The 17,464-nt window shown below is 30.8% G+C and overlaps 10 protein-coding genes across 10 annotated transcripts, besides 1 other annotated feature; 6 read left to right on the top strand and 4 right to left on the bottom strand.

Annotated features, from left to right (window-relative positions):
* Positions 1-124: 124 nt before the first annotated feature.
* Positions 125-1,321, top strand: TVAGG3_0608510 (uncharacterized protein; the record flags this gene model as incomplete). The annotated part of the gene is made up of 1 exon (XM_001578949.1): positions 125-1,249. One exon carries the CDS (start codon positions 125-127, stop codon positions 1,247-1,249), a length of 1,125 nt encoding a protein of 374 aa, XP_001578999.1.
* A 218-nt stretch (positions 1,322-1,539) lies between these two features.
* Positions 1,540-2,631: a mobile genetic element.
* A 1,096-nt stretch (positions 2,632-3,727) lies between these two features.
* On the bottom strand, positions 3,728-4,600 carry TVAGG3_0608490 (protein of unknown function (DUF3447); the record flags this gene model as incomplete). Its single annotated transcript, XM_001578950.1, has 1 exon — positions 3,728-4,600. The coding sequence occupies one exon, from the start codon at positions 4,598-4,600 to the stop codon at positions 3,728-3,730; it is 873 nt and encodes a 290-aa protein (XP_001579000.1).
* A 1,799-nt stretch (positions 4,601-6,399) lies between these two features.
* On the top strand, positions 6,400-7,533 carry TVAGG3_0608480 (ankyrin repeat and SOCS box-containing protein 4 family; the record flags this gene model as incomplete). Its single annotated transcript, XM_001578951.1, has 1 exon — positions 6,400-7,533. The coding sequence occupies one exon, from the start codon at positions 6,400-6,402 to the stop codon at positions 7,531-7,533; it is 1,134 nt and encodes a 377-aa protein (XP_001579001.1).
* An 896-nt stretch (positions 7,534-8,429) lies between these two features.
* Positions 8,430-9,203, top strand: TVAGG3_0608470 (DNA-directed 5'-3' RNA polymerase protein; the record flags this gene model as incomplete). The annotated part of the gene is made up of 1 exon (XM_001578952.2): positions 8,444-9,052. One exon carries the CDS (start codon positions 8,444-8,446, stop codon positions 9,050-9,052), a length of 609 nt encoding a protein of 202 aa, XP_001579002.1.
* Positions 9,204-9,253: 50 nt separating this feature from the next.
* On the top strand, positions 9,254-12,163 carry TVAGG3_0608460 (exportin 4,7-related family; the record flags this gene model as incomplete). Its single annotated transcript, XM_001578953.1, has 1 exon — positions 9,254-12,151. The coding sequence occupies one exon, from the start codon at positions 9,254-9,256 to the stop codon at positions 12,149-12,151; it is 2,898 nt and encodes a 965-aa protein (XP_001579003.1).
* Positions 12,164-12,520: 357 nt separating this feature from the next.
* Positions 12,521-13,351, top strand: TVAGG3_0608450 (cellular macromolecule catabolic process; the record flags this gene model as incomplete). Its single annotated transcript, XM_001578954.1, has 1 exon — positions 12,521-13,351. The coding sequence occupies one exon, from the start codon at positions 12,521-12,523 to the stop codon at positions 13,349-13,351; it is 831 nt and encodes a 276-aa protein (XP_001579004.1).
* Positions 13,352-13,395: 44 nt separating this feature from the next.
* On the top strand, positions 13,396-14,112 carry TVAGG3_0608440 (ubiquitin-like family; the record flags this gene model as incomplete). The annotated part of the gene is made up of 1 exon (XM_001578955.1): positions 13,396-14,112. The coding sequence occupies one exon, from the start codon at positions 13,396-13,398 to the stop codon at positions 14,110-14,112; it is 717 nt and encodes a 238-aa protein (XP_001579005.1).
* A 43-nt stretch (positions 14,113-14,155) lies between these two features.
* On the bottom strand, positions 14,156-14,794 carry TVAGG3_0608430 (hydroxyacid-oxoacid transhydrogenase protein; the record flags this gene model as incomplete). Its single annotated transcript, XM_001578956.1, has 1 exon — positions 14,156-14,794. The coding sequence occupies one exon, from the start codon at positions 14,792-14,794 to the stop codon at positions 14,156-14,158; it is 639 nt and encodes a 212-aa protein (XP_001579006.1).
* Positions 14,795-15,121: 327 nt separating this feature from the next.
* Positions 15,122-15,337, bottom strand: TVAGG3_0608420 (hydroxyacid-oxoacid transhydrogenase protein; the record flags this gene model as incomplete). Its single annotated transcript, XM_001578957.1, has 1 exon — positions 15,122-15,337. The coding sequence occupies one exon, from the start codon at positions 15,335-15,337 to the stop codon at positions 15,122-15,124; it is 216 nt and encodes a 71-aa protein (XP_001579007.1).
* Positions 15,338-16,061: 724 nt separating this feature from the next.
* TVAGG3_0608410 (uncharacterized protein) lies at positions 16,062-17,018 on the bottom strand (the record flags this gene model as incomplete). The annotated part of the gene is made up of 1 exon (XM_001578958.1): positions 16,062-17,018. One exon carries the CDS (start codon positions 17,016-17,018, stop codon positions 16,062-16,064), a length of 957 nt encoding a protein of 318 aa, XP_001579008.1.
* Between the last annotated feature and the right edge of the window lie 446 nt (positions 17,019-17,464).

The following is a 17,464-nucleotide window of genomic DNA, read 5'->3' as shown; positions in this document are numbered from 1 at the left end:
CATACTAGATAAATTTTAGTTTTAGGAATATTGGTCGCTTATATTATCTCTATCATGCTAAAAAATGCAAAACTGAAATATAAAAAACTGAAATGTAGAGAATGCGCCCGTAAATTATTAATCAATGAGTTTTTCAATCACTGGTAGGGAATCGAACGCATCTGGTGCTGCTATCAGACGCACCAAAACAGCAGATATCAGTGGGTTCGAGCAGGATCCAGAAGTTGCAAAGCTTCATGATAAATTAGATTCCGTTGAAGAAATTATAGCAAATTTCAAAGCTGAAATGAAGAACAAAACATCATTCTACGAATCAGAAATGGAAAATCTACAAACACAAATCAGAAAGAAAAAGATTGAGTCAGAAACGAAACTTTCTGCATTACGTGAGAACAATGAAATCGAACTTCAAGAAATTGATCAGCAAAACGACTTAGAAATCAAATCTATACAAGAACAAATCAATAACTTCCGTCAAAGTCGATCTGTTCATACAAACTATCATATGCAGACGATGCGAACAAAGAAAGAAGCAGAACTTGCTGACCTTCGTCGCCAGATTGAGCAGCTTAGAATTAAAAACACAGAAAGCGTTTATGAAAATACAACAAAGAATCAAAGCGATAAAATGAACAATCAAGCCAAAATTGCCGAAATGACAGCTCAAATAGAAATTTTAGATGGCGAAATTAAGGAAATTAATGCATCAAGACAAGAAGAATTACAATCAACTAGTTTGAAGGTCCAACAGACATCGCAAGCCTTCGAGCAGCGTGCTAAGGAGCAGCAGGAACGTATTACCGCCTACAGAAATGATTTCCAGAAGAGAAATGCTCAACATCAAGAGTTAATTGCACTTGCCGAGCAACAGGCAGAAGCGGAAATGCAACAGATGGAAAATGATCTTACAGTTGCTACCGATAGATGCACAAAAATGCAGCAAACTTTAGATAGATATCAAAGAAGGTCACAACGCGAGGAACAAATCATTAAAGACGATATTGCATCTCTTAAGGAAGTTATTGAGCGTTCAAAGAAGCTCGAAGAAGAACAATTAAACTCAACTAAGGATCAAATTACAAAATTACAATCTGCTACTAGCGATACAATAGCTATTGATCAAGAAATTGAGGCTATTCGTGCAGAAATTGAGCAGACTAAGGCAGATAATGCTGATATGAGACGTGAAAGAACTCGTCTCGATACTTCCATGTATTCAACAAGACTTTCAAGATTCCATAGCAAATAAACATTTTATTTATATTTTTATATGAAAAAATTAGCTGATTAATTCATTAGTTGATAAAAATTTGAAAACTCAAAATTTATTATTAACTTTTATAGAAAAATAACTGTATATTATATGTCTTATTGTGTTATATTGGTTTCAGACATGGTTATTAGAGAATGCTACAAAGTTATAATAACGAAAATATGTCCTTTGATATGGTTAAGCTGGAAAATAAAAGCCATATTTTATACGTATAAAATATGCCAGAGGTCATTACTGAATGAAATTTAAAATATTATTTTTATTAAGGGTCCACTGTAAAAATTGAAAGTCTCTCAAAATTGAGAGGCGATTTGCAAATAATCGTTATCGTCTTTTTCGAAAATCCACTTTTCCTAGTGTTCTGATTAATATTTTGTGAATATAACAATGAAGTATATGTTTTAGTAAGATGATAATACATTCTATCACTTCAAATCACATAAAAATTGCAAAATCAGCGAGTTTTATAAGAACATCATTTTTTCGAATTTTTTCGCTTCTGGATGCGTGTTTTGAAAAATAGATATTTTCGAATTTTGATTTTAATTTAAGTATAAATTTTATATTAGGAATTTTTTTGACCTATTTCCAATCATTAATTCCTAAGTTTTTCTAGGAATTTAATTGAGAAGAAATTAGGAAATTCGCTTTAATGCCATTACATCCTAATATTGTGATGCATGTAGTTTATATTTATTGAGGCTAATGCCGGAATATCGTGCATTTTATAAAAAATTCAAAGAATTGACAATTGGATAGCACAAATTTAATTCTCTAGACAAAGTATTATTGTTTATATATTCAAAGCATTATCCTTCGTTTTGAAATGTTGGCCAAAAATTTTCGTGTGATTTTTTGTGTTTCAGCATAAATTATGTATTGACTTATGAAAGATAAGCATTTTATTCATTATCATAAAGATATACCAAAACAAATTGATAAAATTTTAAAAAATGTGTATTTTAGTGGGTATTATTCTGGCCAATGCCCATTTTTAAACGATTTAATATTGACCATATCAATAGCCGACTCAATGTAAAAATTTAGATATTATTTTTTTCATTATTCAAACTTTGATAAATTTTAGTATAATGAATGATTTTGTTTCGTGTATGATACAGAAATGAAAAGCTTAATTAATATCATTTTGCATTTTTTCAAGAATGTTAGAGTACATCTACATTAAAAAATCGGATTCAAATTGCGATACTGCATCAAATTGTTGCACATCTGATAAGGATCTCAAAAGAGTAAAGTTAATTTTTTTGTGTTTTTTTAAGTTTTGGGCCTTAGTAAAACACCATCTTGAGCAATATTTTTGGGACGACGATAGGCCTTGTTTGGCCTTACAGTGGACCCTTAAACTGCGAGACAAAAGGCGTAAGTATTCAATTTTGAATAGTTTACATCATTTTTTTAATGCCTCATTGGCAACAATATGCTCGGCTTTGCAATTCTTGCCGCCCATATAGTTCTGCAAGTATAGTAAACCTCTGCATGATCCATGTTTAAATTTCATGCAATTAAGATAAAATCTAATTTCAAATTTACACTCCATCGGCTATTATCCATGTTACACGAGCTTTGTTACCATCAAATTAAAAGAAATCTCATAAACTGAAATAAATTTTAGCGAAAATTCATTTAATAACTTTTAAATTTTCAGAAATACTTAAAATATCCACACAAGCCAATTGTAACTATAAAATTACAGACTCACCATACTATAAAGTGCTGGTCTTTCAACGAAATATACTTGATACTTTTCATAAAAAATCTTCCTTTCGGGTTACTCGTTTCTATCTAACACCTCAAATAGCTTCATAAATTATGAGCCATCACCAGTACAAAGATGTGATCCCTAACGTAGTTAAATTTTCAGAATGAATTTGAAATTCATTGTTGTTGATTCTATTTTGTTTTGTAACTATGGGGATACTGTGATACTATTTCCATAGGTAAAGCGTCTGTTTACTTGATTATCAAATATCAGATAATCTAATCCTGAACAGAGGATTTAAATTTTCTGATAATATATATTTACTTACTAATATTATGTTATATATTAAATAAAATTGAATTTTTATACCTGGGACAAAAGGCGTAAGTACCATGTGATATGAAATTGTGAGAATCTCATAGAATATTTTAAATACTTTCTCTCAATTTAAAAGTGAACTTACGCCTTTTGTCTCGCAGTTTATGATTCGTGATTAAAAAAAAATAAAAGCATTTTTCTTCATTTCTGATACTTTCGCATTCTTGACTATTTCTTTACAATATCGACGTTCTGCATAATAAAGAGCGGTGTCTCCATATTTATCTTTTTCATTGATATTTGCACCATGTGAAATAAGAAGTTCAGCTACTTTTTGACAATCATAATCTGCTGCATAAAGAAGAGCTGTTCTTCCATCTTACCTTAACATGAAATATTTCGAAAGAGATGGAATATCAAACATTACTGAAAAAAAAGCATTCATCAACATTATTAGTTCGATCGAAATAAACTAAAAATGATTCAAGATTATTAAAATCTCCACAAGAAAGTAAATCGATCTCTATATTGTACTCATTCATCAAGAATGAAACAAAGTCAATGTTGTGTGAAATAATTGCACATTCCATGCATTTTTTATTTGGTGTTTGATATTTCAAACATTCACTCATGAGCTCTGCATTTCCGCCTAAAAATGATAATTGTAGACATTGTTGAGTTATTTTTGAGTTGAATTTAGTTCTTAATAACTTGAAACAATCAACTGCTCCGTAGTAACAATATAATTCAAGTAATGTCAATTTTTCATAAGTAACGAAATAAAGATCATGTAAATCGTCTTCAAGTTTTTGATCTTTATCAAAATTGTTGTTTTCAGTGATAAAAATGAATCTTTCTATGTTATTATCCATAATTGCTCTATAAATTGTATTTTCTGCATAAATATCGATATACGCTTTATCTTCAAATCGATAATCGGCTAATTTAATTCCATATTCTTTGTAAAACATGTAGATACCATTATCTAGATTACCAATATTTCTGAGTTCTCTTACATCATAATCATCAAATATGAGTTTGGCAAGATATAAATATGACTTTGCATAACGGTTATTAAATGGAATGATATTTAAAATGTGTTCCATAATCTTGCTAGGAAGGTAAATCTTTGATTCAATCAAATCTGATTTGATCTTTTTGTAAATTGAGCTTAAATCCTGTTCATTTGTCGTTTTTAGCTGATATAATGTATTATATAAATCGATATAGTATTTGAACATACTTCGCAGTTCACTGTATGAATTTGGACTAATGTCATGATCAGACATCAGAAAAATTTTAAAAGTCGTTTTGCATTTTTCATACAGACAAAGATTTTCATGCGTAAAGCAATGTACCCAAAGATTTCGGATAATAACATTTTCCTCACTTTCAATGAAATTGAAAGAACTTTGGAGGAATATATATATACATGTTTAATAGGGACGAATGCAAAAAGTCAATTAGCATATAATATAATGCTTATATTTAGTAAAATTAACATACATTTCAAGGCTAGATTTCGAGAAAAATTGAAATCGTGATTTTTTGAGTGGCAATATTATTTGTAACTATATATAGTATCCAAATAGCATATTATTGTGTATTCTGAAGTTTACACTTTTTTACAAGTTATCAAAATTTTTTTCGCAATATCTTGCATAATATATTGTTTGGTACCATTCTTTATTGAATGAAACCTATCGGTCATTCAATTTATTGTGTTGATGATTCAAAAAATTTGAGACAGAATTTCTGAATTAATTCAATAGACATACAAAGTGTGTGAAATATGTTTCTCAACGATTACAAGTATAGTATGAAAATAAGAGTCTTTATTAATTTATATAAATAAATAAAAAAATAAGGCGACCGGCTCTTGAACCTTTACCAGTTTGAAATTCTACATGACAGTCTTGTGTAATATCATTTTTGATAAAAAAATCATTCCATAGTTGAGATAATGTCATAGCTGTTATTAAAAATATTATCCCCATAACAAAATTCTTATTCTAAGCTAGTAAAATAATAAAATTTTTATTTCAACAACAACAAGTAAATAGATGAATGAAAACGTACTGCATTAGCATAGATGTAGTAACAATCGTCTAGATTTGAGTTATGACTATTCCAATCAATATGGATAAAATTGAAATAAGAAATATCAAACAATTATATGCGGTACTGTGCACTCATTATAGAGGTCATTTTAATTCATAAGTAACTTATATAAAAAAGCCGACTTTTTTTCCCTATTGCAATAATTTCCTCAAATTTTAGTAACTTTTTCTATATTCAAGCTATTTGAATATATATCATAAGAGACGTAAAAACTCAAAATTATGAGGAATTCTGAAGTTGCATTTTCGCGATGCAAAATTTCGATTTTTAATGTGGGGCTTTGGAAGGTGCAATCTTGATGTCATATCCATGTAGGAGTACTGGTGCAATATAATTAAGATTAACGAAGTTGATTTTAAATTGCATAATGCGGGAGAATAACTGACAATACAACTAAGTTTACTATACATGATAGTTGCCAATTGGAGTAATAAATTAGGCTGCACCAACCATTTCTTTCATTTCCGGTATGACTCGAAGAAAGAAAGCAATCAGTAACCCTAGGAAAAAAAATGAAGGGTATAAATTTTCGGTTGATGCCCAAGGGAGAAATTAACCAAACTCATTATAACAAATTGATGGAGATTTTTACAGGATATAATGATGTCTACAATGCTTTGTACAGGCTGAAAACAAATGACGAAGAAAAATTAAACGCAATTTACAAAAAAATCAAACAAAACCTTATTGTCTCTTATCAAATTTCGCCTGGTGACATTATCACTGATATATCCGAACTTTCAATTTATAACAACCGCTACATGAAGTCATATTTAGCGATTGCCAAACAAATTGTTGACGAATACCATCTAAATCATGTCAACAAAATCAACAGAGTTTTTAATTACCTTTTCTACAAAGAATACAGTACATTATTGAATGAAAACGAGGAAAAAGTTTTAACGATTTTGAATATTCTCATTATTCATCTGATATTCACGAACAAAAGACAATCCACAAATTTATTATGGATGATGACAAAATTGCATTGGTAATTTTTACAGAAAGAGAAGGATTTGATAAAAATCAAAAATTAAAAAGTGATTTATATCCATATTCAAATGAAGGTATTTCGTTACTTGAATTATGTTGTTATCATGGATCTATTGATTGTTTTAAGTTTTTAAGAACGAAATTTCAATCAGAAATCACTCCAAATTGTCTTAGATATTCGTTTTTGGGTGGAAATCCAGACATTATGTATGAATGCTTGAAAGTACAAAAACCAGATGATGAATGCATGAAATATGCAATTATTTCACACAATATTGATTTTGTCTCATTTTTGATGAATGAGTACAACAAAAAAATTAATTTAGTATTGTGTTATGAATACAATAATCTTCAATCATTTTTAGTTTATTTGGATCAAACCAATGATATCAACACATGTTTTGTTATTTCTCCGAATTTCCATCTTTCATTACTTTTAGAATATTTTATTTCAAATGGTGCAGATATCAATGCTAAATACAAAGATGGATGGACCTCTCTTCATTCTGCAGCCAGGAATAATTACAAAATAACATTAGAAATTCTTATTTCAAATGGCGCAGATATCAATGCTAAAGACAAAGATGGATGGACCCCTCTTCATTCTGCAGCCATTAATGGTTACAAAATAATATCAGAAATTCTTATTTCAAATGGTGCGGACATCAATGCTAAAACTAAACGTGGATATACCCCTCTTCATCTAGTAGCCAGTAAGAATCACAAAGAAACATTAGAAATTCTTATTTCAAATGGCGCATATATCAATGCTAAAGACGAAGCTGGACGGACCCCTCTTCACTATGCAGCCAGATATAATAGTAAAGAAACATTAGAAATTCTTATTTCAAATGGTGCAGATATCAATGCTACAAAAGAAGATGGATCTACCCCTCTTCATTTAGCAGCCATTAATGGTTACAAAATAATATCAGAAATTCTTATTTCAAATGGCGCATATATCAATGCTAAAGACGAAGCTGGACATACCCCTCTTCACTATGCAGCCAGATATAATAGTAAAGAAACATTAGAAATTCTTATTTCAAATGGTGCAGATATCAATGCTAAAGACGTATATGGACGGATCCCTCTTCAGTATGCATAGTTATTAATTGTAAAGAAACTGCAGAAATCCTTATTTCAAGCAAGACAAAATAAAGAATCTCCTGATACAAACTATTGCGCAATGAAGAAGTGATAGAAAAATGACAATAAGAAAATACGAATAAAATTAACTCAATTATCCACTTTTTTCACTTGAAAATTAACTCAATGACAATAAGAAAATACGAACATTCTCAACTTCTTTTTTCTGTGAATGTTCTCACCTGATAATTGCAGTTTGACAATCCATTATTTCTAACAAATGTTGCCCCATTGGCAGCAACTATTCCATTCATCACAGCTAGAACAGCGACATCATTTGAAACAAATTTTGTTTTGTCAAAAAAATACTCTACTGTCTCTTCCTTCAACTTGTCTGAATTGATTAAACAACAATTTTGAAGTCAAGATCAATAGGGATTGATAAAATTCATAATTACGTAAAAGTCATATATTTGCTTTTTACTTTTTAATAGAAAAATTATATGTTGTCCATGAGGAGAAAAGTTATCATAATTTCTCTGGGGTATTGAATTTATGAATTTTGATTAGATTCATGGGTATGAAATAATACAACAATAATAGTGAATCCAAGGGCAATAAGAAATTCATCTAGAAACTAATAATTTCAATTTTTTTTTTTAGAGTCTGTTGAAATTAGTTTTCTGGAAAAGAATAATGCTGGCACTAAGATAGGCATCATCATAATGAACTCTTTGAACTGTGAACGTGATAAATTTCAAATTGGAAAGATTTTGCGGGAATGAAATTCAATAATTCCATATATAGATTAACCCTACTGAAAAAACCAATTGATTTTTAATATATTCTTCCAATCTTTCAAATGCATTGAAATAGATAGAAAAGTGACACAAGACAAAAAAAAATGCAAAAACGTGACACTTGCAACCATGAGTAGTGAGAAAGAATCAATGTACTTCAGAATCTATCACACAATCAATCAAATGATGAGAGATCGTGGTTATAACGTCGATCCATCTCGTCTTGAGATTTCTCACGACAAATTTAACAAAGTTTATAGCGGAAACCCACATAATCTTAACGAATGTTATTCAAACATGGAGGGTGAACGTATTCTTACATTTTTCGACTTGATAGAGCGCCTTGATTCTAAGACTATTCAGACAATTATTAAAAATATGGATGAAGCAGGTGTCAACAGAGCTATTGTGATTGGTCCAGAGGGTATATTAACACCAACAGCCGCTCGCAACTTAGATAACGTCCGCTCATCCGGAAAAACAATCGAATTTTTCTCATTTGATGAAGTTATCATCAATATTACAGAGCACGAACTCGTTCCTAAGCACGAGGTCCTTACAGAAGATGAAAAGCAAGAAGTTCTTAAGCGCTACAACGTTACAGAAACACAACTTCCTCGTATTCTTCGTACAGATCCTGTTTCTCGTTACCTTGGTGTCAAACCAGGCCAACTCCTTAAAATTACTAGAAATTCTGACACAGCTGGTCATTATGTCACATATCGTCTTGTCTATTAAAATCTATTTATTAATTATTGAAGGAATAAGTGTGAATTCCATTACCTAATAAAATATAGAATAAACTTTTAATTATTATAAAAAAATTTCAAAAAAATTATAGTTTTATTTTGAATTTTAAAAAGATAAAACACTATCTTCACATTTAAATCCTTCTGTTTTGCAGTATTTACCTTTAAATTTTTCATTTTTTTGTTTTGTATGAATCCTTATGATTTCGAAAATTGGGTGAAGAACTTAAACTCGAATCCTCAAGGAGATGTAGATATAGAGACTCAGATTTCAGAAAAAATGCAGCAAGAAAACATAGTTGAAACTCTTTTAAATTTTATTTCTTCGGATTCATTATCGAATACAGCTATTGTCTTTGCATTGACCATGATTAATTCGAAAAATATTCTAGATGAAGATGAAAAAAATCTTCTAAAGGCATTTTTTTCAAATTATTTTATCGAAAATAGATCAAAATTTATCAATTCTGCATTTTCAAACGTAATTGCGCGACTATTCATTAAGTCTTACAAATTTTCAATCGAAGAAGTACCAGGTTACATACAAAATTTGGCGAATTTAGATTTAGATGGATTGATTTTATCATATTTCTTAGGAATGAATATTATAACAGTAAACGAATCTATAGCAGGAGTCGAATTCATGTTTGATTTGGCTTGTAAACCTTTGTTAAACAATGAAACCAACCCAAATATTCTTCAAGTCGCATTAGAATTCATGTCAACGTATTTGAGTTACTGTAAAAGAGGGGAATTAATATATATTGATAAAGAAATCATGGAAAAAATTTTTGAATTTGGTTCTATCAACAGATTGTTTGATTTAATTGAAAACTTTCAAGGTTCCATACCATTATATGCTCTCAGAATCATAACTACCACACTCAATACGTCAAAATCTTCATTTGGACAAGGAGATAATCGAGATCAATATATAGCCGATATTTTATTACGTGTTTCCAAGATATTCATGGAAAACAAGTCACATCCTGATTATTTGCCAGAGTATGCAGCTCTCTGTATTCAATTGAAGAAATTATTGCCTTCATTGAATCCAAAATACGATGATTTAGGGGAAGAGTTTTTTAAAGCTTATGCCAACCCTGCATTTTTTGTTTTGACACCTACAATTTTACAAAATTATCCAAATTTGGCAGAATTAGTTTTAAGTTTCTTGACAGAGATTGTAAAGAAGTCCGATTCAAGTATTAAGCAGAGGCAAAGCTTCCAAGAAGCTAAAATCATCAAAAAATCTTGTCAACAAATCGCAAATACGATATTTAATATTGAATTTGACTCAAACATCTTAGAACCATTCATAGAAGATAGATCTAGCAAGATACTTAATGTTATACTAGATTTACATATCTTAAACGAAGAAACAGTTTATATTAAAAATGAATCTGAAAAAAATCCAGAAAAAACAACAGGAAAATACCAAATTGTCAACAAGGTCAAAGATTCATTTGATCTTGTCTTCAATAATTTAGGAATCTCGATATCATCAAGAGATTGTGTCAAATCAGCTTTGTATTTATCGTATTTAAAGCTGTGTCTTGATCATCTGAAGAGTCCCGACCTGTTTATTGCTGTAATGGAAACAGTTCGAAATATGTTGTTTGTATTTCCCCCAATTTCGGCTGAAAACAGCTCCCAAATGGCCGTATCCTTGGAGTTATCTATTGTAGGCTTCTTCGAGTTACTTATTCAAGTGTTATTAAGCGATACCGACAAAGATCGTTTGGATTTCTTAGCCGAGAACAGGGAAGTTGTCATAGAATTCCTTTCCAGATTTATTTCCGAGGTCCACGATAACAGTATCTGTCAAGAACTTGAAATTCCGATTATGAGCATCTTGGATTTCTCGAAATACAAAACTCTGCCACTCCAAGTCATCGCCATGGATGATAATTTCTTTTCATTACTCATGGGTGTCGATTTCCTTTTGTTCAACGAAGAAAACAAAAATAAAAAAGCCCGTCAGTTTTTCACTTCACTTTTCTCACTTGGCTATTTGATGCCAGATCCAACACACATCACAGCGATGTTTAACACCATATCTCAGATATTCGCGGAGTCTCGGAATCCGATTATCTTTCACATGTTGAGTGGATCTGTTATAGCGAAAAACTGTATTTTTGATTTTCTTCTTGAGAAACTTCGTATTCAGTATTACGAGTTATTTTTGTCACTTGTTAAAGATGACAAAACAAGTGACGTTATACTAGAAAACATCTTGAAATTCTTAGTTGTTTTCAGTGAAAACTCAAAGAGATTTGATGTAAAATCTTTGAGTGAAGAAGCAATTTTTTGTTACACGTTTTTAACAGATATATTAAGGGTTTACGCGATCAAAGTTAATAGCATGGGCAATAGTATCCAAACATATAAGATAATTGCAAGGATTCTTGATGTTTTGAGGAATATAATCGAATCTAATTATATTAATTTAGGAGTTTTGGAGATTTACAAGAAAACTGACTTTAGAGATATTGTCACTCTTGTTATCAATCGATTGGTATTAGTTCCTTTGTCTACAATTGCTGATGCACCGAAATTGGCATTGAGATATATGAAATTTTTGACAAGTTTATTGTCAGAAATTCCGTCACTTTTCTTTTCATTTGAGAGCGAAATCCAACATCACCAAATAGAAGTTGCGAAAGTTATATTGAGTATTGATGCAAAAGAAGCCATTGATTCATCTATTTCTGTGATTTCGAGTTATTTATCTGTTGTTGATGAGTTTAATGATAAAGATGATGTTCCTATGGATTTGAGAGAGGATTTGTTCAAGTTTTGTTTGCATTCTATAATTGTTGAAAGGAATAAGATTGAATCGCTTGCAAGAGTTATTTTGATATTCGCAAAAACAAATCCGGAATTGGTTAAATTGACAATTGACAATATTTTTGGCCAAATTCCTCCTGAACTGCAAAATGAATCAATTTTCCCTTTCAAACATTTAAGATCTAATTTAAATCCATCAATAGATAGTTCTAGGACTTCTCAGTCAAAACATGTTCTGACTGCTTGTTTAGATATTGGAGAATTCTTTGAAAAACATAATATTAATATAGAGATATAATAAATTTTTTTTTCTATTCTTTAAGATTTTTTTATAAGTTACGATTATTCTCATCTCACTTTCTAGACATGAATTTATATCCATTGATTGTTAAAAATCTTTAATTAAAGTCAATGTAAATTGTTGTCCAAGGCAGTATCATGAAAAGTGACATGTTTTATTATCACAAATTGACAAATTCACAAATTCTGGAAAAAAAATGAGATTTCATTTTGTTTTGAAATTACACGAGAATTAATTAGTAGATAAGCTATATTAAATTTTCAGAATACGACTTTTCTATTCAAAAAAATTATCACAAATTATCACAATTACCATTCAATTCTTTAAAAGCTGATTATTTCATTTCATTATTTTAATTGGTAATATATGGAACCTGACTGGAAAGCAATTAGTAAAAACATTTCCAAATATATAGATAATGAAACATTCTTATCTGCAAGGAAACCAATAGAGATTTGCAGCATACTTGATAATGCAAAACTAAGCCCAAATGAATTCACAATTTTATTCACAAACTTATCAAAATATCATGGCAAATCAGATATGCTAATGATGCTTGGTCGTGCCCGTACATCAGAATTGGCAACACAAGAAGAAGTTGATAAAATCTCTCGAACTATTTCATCAGTTCTAGGAGTTAGCCTTCTGGATAAAGTTTTTACATTTTCTCAAAATAATGCTCAGTCAAAAAATTCAAATTCTCAAAACTCAATTAAAGAAGAATTTTCCAATATTACTGTAACCATGGCACATCAGAAATGTTACGTGTTTGAAAAAATTAGTTTGAATACTACAATTGAGAATTTTAAATTAAAAATCCAGAATATTTTGGGTATTCCAGTAAATAATCAATTGTTATATGCTTGCAATGCACCAATATCAAGTAGTGGCACTTTAAAGCAATATGGTGAGTATGCATCCTTTCATCTTCTTGATGGAGTAGCGATTTCATATGGTGGTTATACTTACCCTATTGATATTGATAATTATGATATAACAGTTGAGGAATTAAAACATATGTTTAAAGAAGAAGTAGGATGGCAAGTGATCTATCAAGCAATCTTTTATAATGGAATCACTCTCCAAAATAATCGAACGTTAAGATATTACAAAATTCAAAGAGGTTCAACAATTGAAGCTAGTATTCATTATAATATCTCTGCCATTAATAGACCTCCTTACACACAAATTTTTTAAAGACTTTGAAGGGCAAACATATAACTCTTGATGTGAATCTTAATATGAAAATCAGTGACCTTAAAATCCTGATTTATGATATTGAAAAAATAATCCCAAGTCTTCAACAATTACGTTATGCCGGAAAGCATTTCGAAGATGATAATACATTAAGGTATTATGGAATTAATAGGGATACTACAATTCATCTTGTTTTAAGATGTCGTGGTGGAAAACCGGTGGTCTATTTGTATCCTAAAGAAGAAATAGATGCAAAAGTGAGTATCAAAATCAATGATGGTGAATTTTCATTCGTTTATCCTTCATTCGACGAAGATAACACGTGGAATGTGAAAGCACTTCCATCAGGCGAGATCATCCACAGAGGAAAGAAACTGAGGTATCTCTTCTGGGAAACACTCTTCTACCCTAATCTCAAAATGGACAAAGGATTCATTATCCAAGGGGAAGGGTGTGTTTCTTTCTTTGAGGATAAGCTCAAGTCTATGAACCTCAACGACACAGAGATATGCGATTTCATCACATACTGGTGTCCGAAACTTTGCGCATACAAATACATCAAAGTTTGCTTCCAGTTTGAAAGCTTCGACGAGATATGCCCGATGAACGTTGAACCGAAACCAGACAACATCAACAGAGTCTTCTTCGCAGCTCTCCCTCTAGATACTCCATGTGACATTGAACCACAAGAACTTCCAATATTCAAACGCGATGGCTTCACAGTCATCGAATGGGGTGGAACTATTATTCCAACAGAATAAGGGAATCTTTGAATAAAAGCATAATTTATTGTTTATTCTTAATTTACTGTATTACTTTGGTTAAGATTTCCTCAACAACCTTCTCTGTAATTTCATTGTTATAGCCAAATTTGTCACTTCTTACAAGCTCCATGACTTTTTGAGTCACAATCTTAACATCACCATCATGAATCTTTGAAGCATGTTCGAATTCTGACACTTTCAATGGCAATCCAAGTTTAGAAGCAAAATTGCGGATGCATTCGATGAATTTGTCTGCCTTCTCATCAACTGTACCTTCATGAATTCTCCAAACGGCCTCTGCAGCTGCCGCCATTGTGACCTTTCTTGATTCTTTGAGCCTCTCATAGAGAGCTGGTGCAACAATTGAAAGGGTTGCAGCGTGATCAATTCCATAGACAGGTGTCAATGGTTGGGCTGTAAGATGAATTTCCCAGTATGGAGCTTTTCCGTATGCAAAAAGATGATTCTGTGCAAAGGATGCAGCAACAATCAACCTCTCATGCAATTCTAAAGATGAATTTGGTTTCATCAAATCATTGCTGATTGTTACAAGTTCTTTCATTATTGCAAAGAAGAAGTTATCTGACATTGGAGATACTTCACCAGAAATAACTTGATCTGTGCAATGAATCATGGCATCGAATAAGCCATTTCTAAGTTGTCTTGCTGGTAATGTCATTGTATATCTTGGATCAATGATTGAAAACTTTGGATAAGTAATCTGTGCGCCACTATGGTTCTTTTCCTTTCTGTCTTCTCTTGAAATAACAAAGATGTTATTCCACTCTGAGCCTGTTGCTGGAAGAGTAATGACTGAGCCAATTGGAACGGCTATTTCCGGGTAGCTTCCTTTAGCTATGATATCCCATGGATCGACTGATGGATCAAGACCTGCACCAGCTGAAATGAATTTTGTGGCATCAAGAACTGAGCCACCACCAACGGCAAGGATAAGATCTGGTTTGTAATCACGGACAACTTTAATGATCTCTAAACATCTTGAGTACTATGGATTTGGCTGGATTCCACCCTCCCATCTTGTCTCACATTCGAGATCTGATAATGCTTTAACAACATCCGCCCTTGCGCCATTCTTGTCGATTGATCCGCCACCAAAAGTGCACAAAACACGAGACTTTCTTGGAACGAAATCTTTGAGATGCTCTTGAACAGCATTAGCTCCAAATACTAATTGAACATCATTAGTCCAAAGCCACTTCATTTGTCTATAAATGAAAAAAATGAACTGATAATGAAAATTTTAATAATTGAATAGACTTTTGAAATTTGAATTGTAATTGAATTCATTAAAAATGAAAAAAACATAACAAAAATATGTGATTTAATAATAAATTTGCGCCGAAGTTCAATTTTTTCTGACATTTGGTCATATGAATTCACAGAATTTTTGTGAAAATTAAAGTTGATGAAAAAGTAATTTTAAGGGATAACATAGCTTAATATGCAAATATGTGAGCATGTGTATTCCATCTCAGAGAAAATAAAAAAAAAATTAAACATGATTAAAATTATAAAGAGATAAAAAGGAATTGATCATTTTCAACAGCATACAGTCGGAAATTCTACAACTAATGAAATTCTTTGAATTGAATTTAAATTAATATCAAATCAAATCACTGTAATTTAGATGGAAAGAATGTATTTTTGATTATGCATAGATGTGTATTATGTGAATAGATATCTTTGCAAAAAATAGATGCAAATTCAAAATATCAAATCATAAACGCATAATTCAGAAGATGTAATAGAATCACATCCGTCACAATAGTGCAAGTGTTTTCTGGTCTTATTGCATGAACTAATATAAACGAAATTACAATTAATTCCATAAAATTACTTTTTTGATATGCAAGATATACATTCATTATCATGTCTAATCTAGAAATAGTAGGTTTTTGAGAAATATCATGAAATACAAACAAATTTTATACTAATTCAGAATCAAAAATATCCATTGAATATGGTTTTCCTTCGCATATCAACAAACTAGTCCCATACTGAGTAAAGTATAGATTATTCCGCATTTTCTTCGCTTTTATTAAGTTATTCATTGCCTTTTCAACATCCACAGAGCGGGCATGAAGAGCAATAAGGTCTGCCAACTTATATAGAGGGCTGTATGGTTCTTGTGGCTTTTTACATTTATCAAAGTTTGTTTTCCACAAATTTTCGTCAGTGAACATTGTTGGTTCTTCTCCAAAGCAAAACGGTGATCCACATTGTTCTGGAGATAAATTTAGCCATTCTCTCATTCTTTCTAGTTCAACATCGTCTTCTCTTTGCATATTTTTAATCCATTCTTCACCATGTTGAAGGACAATACCAGCAGCTTTTCTAGACATTATAAATCCGGTACCACCTTGAAGGAATCGACGCATCCAATGGCCGATAAAAACATTGTCACTATTTGGATCATAATTTCTCTTTAAATAATATAAAAGTCTATTAATAGATTCGTAATCTACAGGAATGTCATCTGTCATTGACCAATAATAGTCTATTGTTGTATTGTAATAAAAATATTCCATTCCTGTCATTCTTCTTGAACCTCGATCTTGATGAGGTGTAAGCCACTTGCCATGTGCGCTTTTATGTCGTAGGTATTTTTGATAAGGAGGAAGATAATGATATGTTAAATTTGGCCCAAGTGGAATTTCTGTTATAAAAGCATAATCGTGAGGGTAAAAAATCTTTTTCATCCAATTTTTCATCATCTTTCTTTGTCGACCTGCTGAACTTTGAGTTGTAACAATGCCATAAAAGAGTGATGGTAATGTTTTTTGAGTAATTCGAATGTCAGATGTTTTCATCAAATACGTGAAAGCTAGAGAGAAATTCAAAACAACAAGAAATACGAATTTAGTCTGTTCATTTGAATTCATAAAAGAATAATTACTTTTTTTTTCAATACTTATTTCAATTCAATTGAAAAGTAAAATATTATAAGATGTGTGATTTTCTTAGTGATTCTTTTTTGAAACTTCTCAATATTTTTTGTATGAGATTTAATTGCAACGGTTATGAAATGAATTGGGCAATGGAATCTAAATAATTTTTTATAATATTTTTCACTTTTTTTTTGATAAGTCAAGATTTCTTCCAAATAGTTTTTTATTAGAATTAAAAGAGACATGTTTATTATGCCCTATTATTTAATACGATTGATTTTGTCTAATTTTTTTCAAAATTTATTGTATTGAAACGGTATTATCAAATTGGTTTTGAATGATTTGATGTGAAATGTTGGAACAAACCACATTCAAACCATATTTGGATGGTCGACCAAAAATTTATATTCTTACTAATTGATCAACGTTTGATTTCATGG

The sequence above is a fragment of the Trichomonas vaginalis genome, chromosome II (genome assembly GCF_026262505.1).
Source record: "Trichomonas vaginalis G3 chromosome II, whole genome shotgun sequence".
Classification (NCBI taxonomy): domain Eukaryota; phylum Parabasalia; order Trichomonadida; family Trichomonadidae; genus Trichomonas; species Trichomonas vaginalis.
Note: the sequence above shows the minus strand (reverse complement) of the source record. Positions and strands in the feature narration are given on the sequence as shown.